The sequence below is a fragment of the Phaseolus vulgaris genome, chromosome 9 (assembly GCF_000499845.2).
Source record: "Phaseolus vulgaris cultivar G19833 chromosome 9, P. vulgaris v2.0, whole genome shotgun sequence".
In the NCBI taxonomy this organism is placed as follows: Eukaryota; Viridiplantae; Streptophyta; class Magnoliopsida; order Fabales; family Fabaceae; genus Phaseolus; species Phaseolus vulgaris.
This window is the reverse complement of record NC_023751.2, coordinates 35,463,778-35,476,727: the sequence shown is the minus strand read 5'-3', so window position 1 is coordinate 35,476,727 and position 12,950 is coordinate 35,463,778. Positions and strand designations below refer to the sequence as shown.

Genomic DNA, 12,950 nt, shown 5'->3' with positions numbered 1-12,950 from the left:
TAGAATTAATCAAAATTTAATTTTGGTAAGTAAAATCAAGTTTTAGTCATTTTCATCTATTATTTTGTATATGTTAAGTGAAGGTGCTGGTGTGAACTTAACTTTCAGAGGCTTAACTAAGTTAATAAAGTTGATTGGAAGGTTGTGAAGATATTTTTGTATGAATAAAAATATTTTTTATTTTATGTAAGGGGAGTTAATGGATTTTTTATGATTGTACTTATATAATCATTACACTCATAGTCTTTAACTTGTTCAAAAAATTATATAAATCACTTATATAATTATATATTGTATAGTTTAAATGATAACTTAGAGATTAAGTAAGAGGGAAATCCTCTTTTCTTTAGAAACATATATCTAAGCATTGTTCTAAACTCTTTAAATAATATGATTTGTAACTCTAATATTATCTTAGAAACTCATTAAAGGATTTACCAATCACTATGGAGATGCTCTTATCAAAGTTCTGTTATAACTTAGGAGTGCTTTAAATTTGAGTGAGTTATAGGTAAGAAAAAACTCTATTGTTATTACTCTCTTTCTTATGACCTTTATAAGGTGCATGTAGAACATTAAGATGGACCTTCAAAGGAATTGTAGTGTTCTGTTCTCTGAGGTCCCCCTAGACTTTGATAACATTATATTTAGTGGATGGATCCAAACTTACTTCATTGTGCTTTCTTTGGATCAAAGGTGGCAGAAAATAGGGATGAAGTTTTTGGTTGGCTTGGTAATGAGTAATGAACCAATCCCAACTTAAATTTTTTCTCTTTAAAATTGAACCAAGTTGTTTAAAAGAAACCAGCAAACCATTAAGGTAGTATGGTTCCTTTGACTCTTTCTTCCTCTTCTTCTCACATCCCCGTACAAAACATGAAAATACGGTTTTATCCTTTTTTATGTTATTTTCATATTTCGGATTACATAATTCGAAAGTTAATTTCAAATCTGGAAATAGCTTATGGATTATATAATCCAGAATATATCTTTAAAAAATGGTATTCTGGATTATATAATTTGGAAGTCTGGATTTGAGAGTGGCTTCCAGATTATGTAATCCATAAACGCATTTGAAAAACGACTTCCAAATTACGTAATCCAAAAGCTTAAAAAGATATTCGGATTATGTAATCTGGAAACTAATCATACATCTGAAAAAAATACTTCCAAATTATGTAATGCAGGAAGAGTTGATTCCTTTTGGTCTATTTAGATTTGCGAATGGAAAGTTGAAGAAGTAGAAAAGAGAATGATAGAAATTAAAAAAAACATAATTATTACAAAAATATAAATTTTGAAAAATTAAACTTTCTTTGAAAGGAAGATTTATGCAAAAACAGACATAAATAATCATGTCTCTGTATATTGACTATATGTTATCATATAATCATTATGTTGAAACATAAATTAATTATGTTGTTAATATTTTATTAATATTTATATATTGTTTAATATAATAAAATAAGTAAATAATATAACATTATTAAAATAAAAATATCAAAAATAAATAAATATATTTAATTTTTTTCACTCACTTTTTCTAAATCTAATAAACTTTACTTTTCACTAAAAATAAGACATTTTTTAATTATTTTCTTGTGTTGCAATCGATGTAGCTCAGACACTACACAAAAATATATATAATCATAATCTCTAAAATGTAAGACACAGATACACGAATCTATATATTATAAAATTAAGAATTATATAAATTGACAATAAAAATTTATATGCACAAATATGTTTCAGATTTTTTTAGTAAAAATATATTTTTCTTGACTGGTTAAAAATATTTGTTTCTTATTTTTATAATTATAATAAAAAAATTACAATAAGTTGAGTTTTTAAAAAATTAATGTATTTTTTTTAAAAAAAAATTGTTAAAATCATGTTATAATTATCATAAATTTAATAAATATTTTTTTGAATTGTACACTTTCTTAATATATGTCTACTAATGTTAACAAATGTCTACAAGTGTTAGTGTATCTGTGTCTACAAATATTGCGAACCTCGTTGCAACCTGGTATAAGAAATTTGATATTGACATTGGAAAAAGGGGGAGATACATGGAAAACCTTGAGAAGAAGAAGAAGCATTTTAATAAATAACAAGATGTTATTTGCAAAACTTGAAATGTGGAATAAAATAAAGCAGGAGTCTCCCCTTACACCTGCTTATACCTTTACATCTATTGAATACCATATTATATTTTGTGAATAAATCTAAGAGCGTACATACCTTATTTCCACGAGTTACAAAGAATATTACACGCATAACTTTTCTTTGCTGACCAGACTAAAGCTATCTATCTTGAGTATCCATTGGCAAGAACAGGGATCCTCACCTTGTGCCCTCTGCTTCCCTTCATTAACACCTCTCCAAAACTATACGTTCCTGTCACTGACCGAACACTGAGTGTCACAGTGAACTTACGTGATGAACCTGCTCTAATGGTCATTGCTGGAGGGTTCACGTCAATGGCCACTGCTGGTTGCATCCTGGCTGTCATCGTGTAGGTTTCTTCCTCATGAGCAACATTCGTGACAGTTCGCGTCACAATTTGAGTTCTTACAAGATGGGAAATTGTAATGGATGGAGTGTTTAAGTTTGATGGGTGGCCCAGGGTGTAGTTACATGGCGAGTTTGTGTAGTTCTTTATCTCATTAACATCAATGCCAGGTGTTGTGCACAAGAACCCAAGATAATCCTCATACCCTGAAAAATCAATACAAAAATTACTTAAGCAGTTTTTCCTTCTTCTTTTTTTCTTGCTCTACATATTGATACTTAAACGGATTTTTATAAATTTATTAAGAAATATAATTTAAGTTTAACTAGACTTCGTAATATCGACTTATGAAATTAAGTTTGTAACTACTTATATACTATAAAATATCTAATTGATTAAATAATTTAAATTAAACCTTGTAAAATCAATTTATGAAATTAAGTTTGTATCTACTTACTTATAAAATATTTAAATTTATAAAATATTTAAACGATTAATTGATGTGAAATCTCTAACAAAATTTAAAATACATTCACAAAACTGGAAAGATATTTAAGTACATATTTTAGTAAGAGAAGATTCCAAAGGAAGTCATCACACAATATTTTCCATAAAGGAACAACAATATCTTAGAATAACTATTTTAACCATTTTTTTTAAATGACTTATCTTTAACCCAATGCCCATTTCTTGTCACAGAAATTCCTGGATTTTACTTACCTTAAATTCTCACATACAAGGGAATTAAAGTTTATTGATCAACTCAGAACACAAACGTGCCAGGAGAGGAGTACATTAGAGAGGGAGGGGTGAACAAACCTGCGTCAAAGACGAGACCAGGGTCCAAGGCAGCTCTTGGATGAACGTGTCCACTCCCATAATCAAAAGGAGTGGCTCTGACCAGGTTCATAGCTTTTGATTCACAATATTGCTGTGCTAGAATAGGATTTCCTGCTCTGTCTAGAGTTGTAGATGTTGTCATCAAGGCTGATTTAATGGCAGCAGGACTCCAATGTGGATGTTTTTGCTTTAGAAGAGCAGCAATTCCAGCTATATGTGGTGCAGCCATACTAGTCCCGGATATCATGGCAAACCCCTCTCCTGCTCAAACACAAACTGCTTAAATAAATCAATTTCTATAATATATTGATGATATATTTTATTTCATGTTTTTCTTCTGTCTTCCGTACTTAATAGTGCAACAATTCTTCCGAAAATGCTAATAAATCCTGCCACATGCGTAGGGTCCGAAGTCTTTCAAAGTAGTAGATCTATGGGCAAATTTGAAGACACTTTTTTCTGGATATTGCAGACTGAACCTATCACCCGCAATAAATTTTACAGTATCATGTGACAAAACTAAGCATTGTTATAACCTTTAAAATAATTATATGCTGACTTATGATTAGATGATGGTCTAAAAGTAATTTTCTAAAAACACTAATTGACGTCAATTGAGAAATTTAATAAGCATTATTTAATTGTATGAACATTTAAAGAATAAACTTTCTATCAAACTACTTTTTCTTAAAACTTCGTCTCAAGAATAAAGCAGAGTTATGGGAAATAAAATCTCAAATATATGAAAGGTATTGTAGGATAATCTCATTAAATTATTTGAGATTTGTTGACACGAACAAGATTTTTATCTTTTTTATATATTTGAGATGAAAGGGAGTAATTGTTTGAATAGAGGCAAAAAAAATTAAAACATCAACATTAAAAGCAACTTAGTCAAACCATTACTTACCAAGAAAATTTGGCTCATCAGTTCCATTTAGAGACCAAGCAGCCCAAATCAAAGATCCCGGAGCTAATATATCTGGTTTGAGAAGATCTGCCTCTTGGAAACTAAAGTCCTTTATATTTGGTCCTCTAGCAGAAAATACTGCTACTTGTGGTGCAGATTTATGGAGAATAGGCATCAAACCGTCCTCAATTTTACCTTTACCTGTGAAAGTCTTCACCCTTCCAGTCCAGTCTCTTGGTGTGGAGATATTATAATAATCTATCAGTTCCTGAAGATTAGAGTTTGCATGTTCCATATAATTATATATAGCACACTTTGTGATAAAAGAAATAGTGATAAAAACATACAAAAAAATGGAGTAAATAATCGGGTACAAGAAAACATATGCAAACAGTTAGCATTGATCTTCAATCTCTACCTATATGTGATTCAAGTACCTTTGATTTGCTGGCATCTGTGATAAGAATCCCAGGAATGCCGACAGGGACCGGATCAAATTTTTCTCCAGGAGAAACATTTTCAACACAGAGAACAAATCCAACAGCTCCAAGGGCCTTTGCTGTTTCTGAGACCTGCTTTATTGATGCAGAACCATCAACAAAATTGTAAGAATAGCCACAGAGAAGAATATTTCCCTTTATTAAGTTCTTATTAAAAACTTCTGGCCTCTGACAATCAGTAGGGCTGTACTTCGTAACCGAAGAATCTAGAAGCACATCATTTGCAGCAACTAATGTGTATGTTTGGTTTAAACGTGTAGAAGCTGCAAAAGACATTAGCAACAAAAGTAAATGAATTGTGGACAACCATCAATATGCTTTGGCACATAAGCATGAAGTTTGCAGAACACTAAAATGACAAATTAATTGCTAGAAACAACTCATGAATTTGCATACCCACCAGCACGGCATTTATACTCCCATTTAAAACAAACCTTACGAATTTAAACCCATAATATGATAATAGCGAGTTGGAAAGAGTGTATTAAAGACTATGCTACTATCATTATCTTTTCACATAATAACTTATATTACCAAAATACCTTAGACAACTAGAGATGAATACCATTCCACATTTCTGTTATTTTTTTTATAAATTAAACATGAATGAGGGAATAACAATACTCATACTTTTTTCTTCAATAACTTTAAACAACTTGATACAATTAATCTAGTATATGCTTTTCGTCAATTATTGTAAAGAAAAATACATAAGATTATTTGACAAAGGCATTAGGTTTTTCGTCAAAGTGATTCACATCTACACTCAGAACTAATTGATTTTATTTGAAAAGAAAAGATTATGACTTATACTGTCTTTTCTATTTTCTTCTTGTCGCGTATGAGAACAATGCTGAAATAATCTATTGAGCAAAGCCGTAAAATGAAAAGAGACTACCTGAACAATGTGGTTTTCTTTTTTACTTTTTATTCTTTACTTCAATTATAAGTAAGATTTCCATCATAATCATCGACATTGTATCTCCAAGCATCAATCCATGATTAAGAAAATTACATCTTAAGAAACATAGTAAGAAGTTTGAGAACTCACGTGACAACCCAATTCCAGCTAAGATTTTTCCATTTTCAAGGATCAAATGATTTTTGTATCTACGATCATCAATTGCGGCTGCTACTGTTGCTATCCATGGACTATATGAAACTAATGACTTGGGAAAAGGACCACCATTTCCAGCAGCCTGTGCGACAAATACACCAGCTTTCACAGCTCCAAGAAGTGTAGCATCAAAAGGATTCAAAAACGTAGTTTTGGTGTTTGATGGAGGACTATCTGGTCCAACTGATAGGTTAAGTATATCCACCCCATCATGCACAGCCTGTTCACGTTCAAATTTAAATAATTAGACATCTTGAGATAAATGCTTAAAAAGTTAAGTATATACGTGATTGTTTAATTTTATGATGAGCTTCAATTTTGAGTTAGACTTTTTCATTCGAAAATAAGAAAACTGAGGAATCATTTCGTCATAAGCAATTTAGAACATTGCCTCAAGATTAGTGAAGTAAAACATCAGAGATTTTCGTGCAGAGTCAATGAGCTAAAAGGAAATTTCTGTCATCAATTTGTTGCAAGGTCAACAGATCATTTTGAGATAAAACACCATCATAAACATACAGCAAACTTGCATACCTGATCAATTGCAGCAACTACATCTGCCACAAATCCTCCAAAAAGTCTATAAAGTGCTTTATACACAGCAATCCTGAATACAGAAAACATCAAGTAGTTCCCCGTTTTAATCAAAAGGTGATCAATTGGGGAGGCGTCATTCCTCACCTGGCACGTGGAGCCATTCCACTTGCTTTCCCGAATTCATGTCCGTACATCCTCACTGCAATTCCAGTTCTTCCAGCTGCAATAGAGGCTGTATGACTGCCAGATGAAGATGCAAGAAGAATGGGCAATTGTTAAAAGAACAACCGTTATCAAATTGGTATTACCCATTTCCTACGTTTATAAGACACAGAAATAGTTTTCTTTTATGCAAAGCATAGGACCCCTTGTAAGAGCATCAGAAGAATTCCTACTTCCAAGTGCGGAAATCAATAAAAAGGGAATCAGGGCTGACCTCCCATGCCCATCTCCATCGAGAGGTGAATCAAAATCAATTGAAGGGTTAAATACCCCCGCAGCTATTGCAGCTTTAGCAAAATGTTGTGCTCCAATAATTTTCCCATTACAAAAACTTCTTTTAGTGTCAGGATCAACCTCACATTTTCCTCTATATCTCGAAACTGGCCCATATGGTTCAGTGTTATAAGTGGTAAAGCTTGGATGGTGAGGGTAGATTCCAGAGTCTACAAATCCAATCACAATGTCTTCTCCAGCCCTTTCATAGCCACCTCCTGTTGGCCACACCCCAGTTGGAAGCCCCAAAAATTGTGGGGTATGTGTTGTGAGCCTCTTCACTTTCCAGTCCCTCTCAACAGATTTCACCCCAGGAGCATGTCTAAGAGTTTCTGCCTACTAATATAAGAGGATAGACAGATGAAGCTCAAAAACTCAACATATGATTATTAACATAACCACAACATAGTAAAAAAGATAACAACACAAGACATCACCTGTTCGGGGGAAAGATGAACAGCAAACCCATTTATAAGATGTCGATAGCTATAGAGTTTCTTATACGTCCCACTCTCAAACAGCAATCCGAGAAGCATGTCATGTCTCTTCTCAAGGTGGCGAGCATAAGAAACCACCACCTCACTAAAACAAGATTAAAAACATCACAAAAATTAAGCAAAAACTCACTATTCAGTCCTTAGTCAACAACGCACTTAGCATTAATTCACGTAAAGGAAAAGCATCGCAAAAACAGAGTGACGCGATGAATAACAAACAAAAAAAGTAATAGCCAAATTCACAAGTCACCATATAGGAATATCACCACTTTATTATATTTAGAAAAATGTATACATATTATGTTATCCATTAAACACTATTTTTTAAAAATTCTAGGCATTAACATCAATAATTTTATTTTACACTTCCCTCTCGTCTCAACCCATATCTCTTCATTGTATTAAATTCTGTATATAAAAAAATAATATCAATACAAATTATCTTAAAGAATACCTTATCCGACCAATCGTTGACAAAATTTTCCACAACCACGTTCTTTTCTGGGAATTTAATTTAAAAACAAGGTAAAATAAAAAATTCAACACGCGATTCCTAACTTAGTAAGAATAATAATAATAATACAACACTAAATAATAATAATAATAATAAAGTATAGAAGAATATTATGATTAAACATTACACCTCGTGGAATCAAGCTTGTGATCATCGTCAGATTCCACCGCAGTGGCTTCAAAGCCATCGACACCACCCGTGTAACTTACAATAGGCTCTCCTTCAACCGTCACTATGTAAATCTCTGCCTTCCCGAATTTCGCAAGGCCAAACAGAATTACCACAAACACACACACGAACTCCAACCTCATTTCTCACCAGTGCAGTCACAATCTCAATAAATAAACCAGTACAAGCTTTAGATCTGTTTCATGATACAACAGAGTTAGAGAAGAAAAACAGCATAACATTAATTAAGGAAAGTGAAATTGGTGAAGAGAGTGAGAAAAAAAACAGAGTAAGCAGCATTGAGAGTGGAAGTTAGTTAACGATAACGAACCTGCGTGTGAGAGAGTGCGATCGGAGAAGAGAAAGGCGCGTGGAGAAGACGATGCATAGAATAAAGGAGCGCAGCGAAAAGTGAAAGCGAAGAAAGAATCGTGCGAGAGAAGAAAAGAGGAAGGTTGAAAGAATGAATGAATGAATGAATGATTGATTCAGATACACGCCATTCCAACGGTGATCGGAGAATGAGATCTAACGGTCACCGTTCGTTGTTGAGCATAGTGAAAGTGAATGAGTGAGTGAAGTTGCTCTGTGATGAAGGAGCATCGACACTCCATTTATGGAAACTTTTTTTAATCGTCTTCTCATTTTTTTAATATTAATAAATATGGGTTACGTGCTTTTATTAAGTTTTTTAATCTTTATTATTAGTATATAAATAAATAAATAAAAATGTTGGTTTAATTTTCAATTTTCACCGTCAAATGAAATGGAATAATGTTTCTTCTTCTTCAATTTTCTGTTAAGTAGCGCCGGCAAATTTAGTGAAATTATTGTTGCTTACTTTTACCGGTTTCTTTGTCAAAAAAATTACACACACTTCTCCTACACTCATCATTAATTAAAGGATTACGTTATTTTTTTAAAAATTTATATTATCATATTAACAATAATATAAATCATCGCAACTAAAAAATATTAAAAAAATTATATTTTATCTCTTTTCTCTGTTTTGGATTTCAAGGTTCGGATACGTCTCTTAAATAGTGTGTCTGTGTTGGACATTTGTATTGGACACTGACATCGTACGATATTTGTAAAACACGTAACGATGAAGTGTCCAATTTAAGAAATATTTGTTGAATTTTTAACAATTTTAGCACGGTTCTAACACAATTTTAAAAGGACAAATGTATTAATTTTCTAAAATCTCAACTTATTGTATAAAATTTTATTATGATTATAAAAATAAGGAACAAATCCTTTTGGACCAATCATGAGAAACATAGCAAAAAAACTAAACATACTTTTGCACATAAATTTTTATTGTTAATTTATATAATTCATAATTATATAATATATAGATATGTCTTCCCGTGTCTTACATTTTAAAAATTATAAGTCTATGCTACATATGTTTTGAACTAACGTAACAAATATTGAAAAATAAAAGTAAACAATATAGAAAGTTTAGAAGCTATATAGATATAAGAGATAAAAACTAATTATAATTCAAGTTAAATCTATAATATTTTGTGATAAAATAATATGAAATTAAATTTGTCGAATAACAATAGAAATACTTAAAGTGGTGCAATTGAATTTTGTCAAATATTAACACTGATTAATATAACTTTAATATTACCTTTTGGAAATAAATAAATTGTTTAATTACTTTAATTACTTAGGTTTTTAGAATTTCTTCCAACATGAAATTGACTTTAGAAAGAATATGTTCCCGACATGAAATTGACTTTAGTAACACATTATGTATTTTTAATATAAATTTCATATCAATCTTACTAAATAAAGAGTATATATTCATGTAATAAACTTTATATAAAAGTAGTAAAAATGAAGTTATAAAAATGTGTAATAAAAGTGTCTTAATCCTAATTAATTGTTGAACTAATAATAAAGGTAAGTGACAACTTTTGATTATTCTATGGCAACATGACCTAATTGAGAAGTTATTATACCTGTAGTACTATTATAAGCAATTTTCCATCTTAGGATTTTGTTGCTCTTTTTAAGATTTGACATTACTTTTTACTGTTGAGGTTTTTTTTTTATTATTCAGAAAATTAACAACCAATTCTGTAATTAAAATAACATACCAAATATTTATCAGAAGAAGATGTAGAATTACATTTTCTAATTCTACCTTTAATTCCATATATCAATATATAAATTTCATATATTTTTAAATAAATTTCAACCTATAAGAATGTATTGAAAATAATTTTTTTTTAATTCAACCTTTATCTTTTCTGAATATTCTATCTTCATAAATTCTTCTCACTTTTGAGATCTTACAAAATAATACTCACGCCCTAATTTTATTAAAACAAATATTTATCTGTTTTTTTATTTTTAATAAAGTGGTACATGTTGACTACAATTGAAATAAAATAATTAAAAATTAAAGTATTTAAAGAGTGAAACTTCTAACTTACACTTAACTTCTAACTTACAAACATATTAATTTTAAATTTTAAATTAAAGATAATTTTTTAATCTTTTTCATAATTTCTTTGTTACTCGTTAGTCTTTAATATATGAAATCTTCTTATTTTTAATTTTAAATTTTATGTTAGGATAAGATTGTGGAATCACACTTTAGTTGATGTTACTTGTATTTTGAGGAGTGATGGTTATTAATAATCAGTAATTAAATGGACCGACAAACATGTTTGTTACTTTGTCGAAATAGATTTGATGGTAGTGGAATATAGTGTAGCCATGCTCATCAATTCAACTTATGATAAAACAATGTCAACGTAATGAAGAAAAAAAATGCTTACATAGAGAAAATGAGAAATAACATGTATATTGTTGTTTTAAAGGGGTTCAGATAGTAATTCCAATTAGATATTCTCTTTGCCCATGTGCTTCCTTCTTTTCACTTTCTTCGTAAAACTTTCGGCTTTCTATCGCCTTGTAAAAGGTTTTCCGACATTTGAATGAGTATTATATATTTAAATGCAATAAATATTATAATAATATACTTTTATTTTGTTTATTGTATGTTTATTTATATAATATTGATATATTTTTTTATTATTGGACTGTGGTATGATTAAGAGTGTATAACATAATCTTTCGTATGATTTATTCTAAATTAATCGTTCATTTACTTTAATACACAATTGTATGATGGTCAACTGAATACCGATACATATTTGAGACTATTTGATCGTAATATTATTTATATATATATTATTTCTTAAAAAAAAAATAATTATTCATTTAATATAAGAAAATTTGATATTATATTATTTATGAATGGACAATAACACAGACGTCAAAATATAATTATTATAATAAACTACTATTTCTTTAAAAACATACAAGTTATTGTAAAAAGAATTACAATTAATAAATGCTAATTTTAATAGATAAATAAAAATTATGTTAATATTGTTCTAATTGACACTAAGTTAAATAAAGGTTAAAAAGTAAATTATTCTAGTGTGATTGACACTCTCTTTATCATTTATTTTTACTTTAGATGTTACATTTTTTTTTGCCAGAGTTAAATGATAAAGATTTTTATAAAAGGGTTTGGATTACATGGATAATTTCAAAATAAAATTATAAGATAAATAACAATAATAAAAATCAATTATAAAGAATAAAAAGTTTGATTAAACTTAATTTGGGAGGAAAAAATATTGTCTCTTTTAATGTTTTAAGGTGTAATTTTGGCATTTGAAATTGAGACAAAATATGAAGGCAGATAAAGAAAAAATGAGGAGTAGTTTTCTATAAAAAGTAAGTGTTTAAATATAAACAACAATTTTGAAAATGAGACACTTATATGTTTGTTAATGTTGACAGGGTATATCTTTTTAATTCTACATTTTCTCCAGATTATGTTTTAAATATTTTTATTTATTGTTTTTTTTTTCGTGATCTTCAATTACATATGGTTGAATGTAATGGACTTGAATATATTTATAACAAAAATTGCATAACAAATTTTAGAAAAGAGAAAAGAAAATCTATAAATTAAAATTTACTTATATATAATTTAATTTGTACAAATTATATTTTATATTTTTTTCAAATTTTTATTTTTAACATATGTATATACTAATTTTAGTTTATGAGTTAGTTTTATTTTTTACTTTTCCTTTTTTATAAATATTTACAGATAAATCTTTTTTAATGTCCAAAATAGATTATAAGTAATTTTAGAAAAGAAAAGAAAGATGGTTGTATCTTTCATTTCGTCTTATTAGTTATTATTATTAATATTTTAAATATTATTAGTTATTATTATTATTAAAGTAACTAAAGTTAATATTTTTTTTTTAAAATTGCAATATTATTTTACTTATTGGATGCTTCTATTGTAGTATAGAAGATTACAAGTCTTAATATCATATGTACAATGTATATGTAGTTTTATTTTGACAAGACATAAAATCATTTGTTTAATACTATTATACAACACCATACAGTAATATTTATTATAAGATCAGAAAATTATTAAATAAAAATTAATTTAAAAACAAAAATAATTAATTGTTACAGTGAATAAATTAGAGATCATATTTTAAAGACTAAATAAATTTATTGGTTTCTAAATTAGTTTTTATTATTGATAAATAGTTTCTAAATCGATATCTAATTAGTTATTAAGATTTTTGCTACCAAATTTGGAATCTAAATAATTAATAGTTAAAACTTTGATAGATAATTAGATACTAATTTTGAAGCTATTTATTAATAATATAAACTAATTTAAAAATCAATAATTTTTTAGTTTTTAAAATAGTCTTTAATTTAGTCACTATAGCAACTAATTATCTTTTTTCTTTAAAATTGATTTCTATTTATTGATTTTGTTGTAGT

The 12,950-nt window shown here is 28.7% G+C and overlaps 1 protein-coding gene across 2 annotated transcripts; it reads right to left on the bottom strand.

The window, feature by feature from the left end:
- Positions 1 to 2,082: 2,082 nt before the first annotated feature.
- LOC137820391 (subtilisin-like protease SBT2.6) lies at positions 2,083 to 8,747 on the bottom strand. Of its 2 annotated transcripts, XM_068624464.1 has the most exons (12): positions 8,425 to 8,506; positions 8,055 to 8,289; positions 7,866 to 7,912; positions 7,352 to 7,496; positions 6,856 to 7,250; positions 6,564 to 6,659; positions 6,417 to 6,489; positions 5,817 to 6,102; positions 4,703 to 5,028; positions 4,266 to 4,533; positions 3,335 to 3,616; positions 2,083 to 2,721 (listed from the first exon to the last, which is right to left on the bottom strand). In XM_068624464.1, the coding sequence occupies exons 4-12, from the start codon at positions 7,448 to 7,450 to the stop codon at positions 2,312 to 2,314; spliced, it is 2,235 nt and encodes a 744-aa protein (XP_068480565.1). In that variant the 5' UTR covers positions 7,451 to 7,496; positions 7,866 to 7,912; positions 8,055 to 8,289; positions 8,425 to 8,506; the 3' UTR covers positions 2,083 to 2,311. The 2 variants fall into 2 exon arrangements, with proteins under 2 accessions (XP_068480565.1, XP_068480564.1); XM_068624463.1 differs by lacking the exon at positions 7,866 to 7,912 and having other exon boundaries at positions 8,425 to 8,747.
- Positions 8,748 to 12,950: the final 4,203 nt, after the last annotated feature.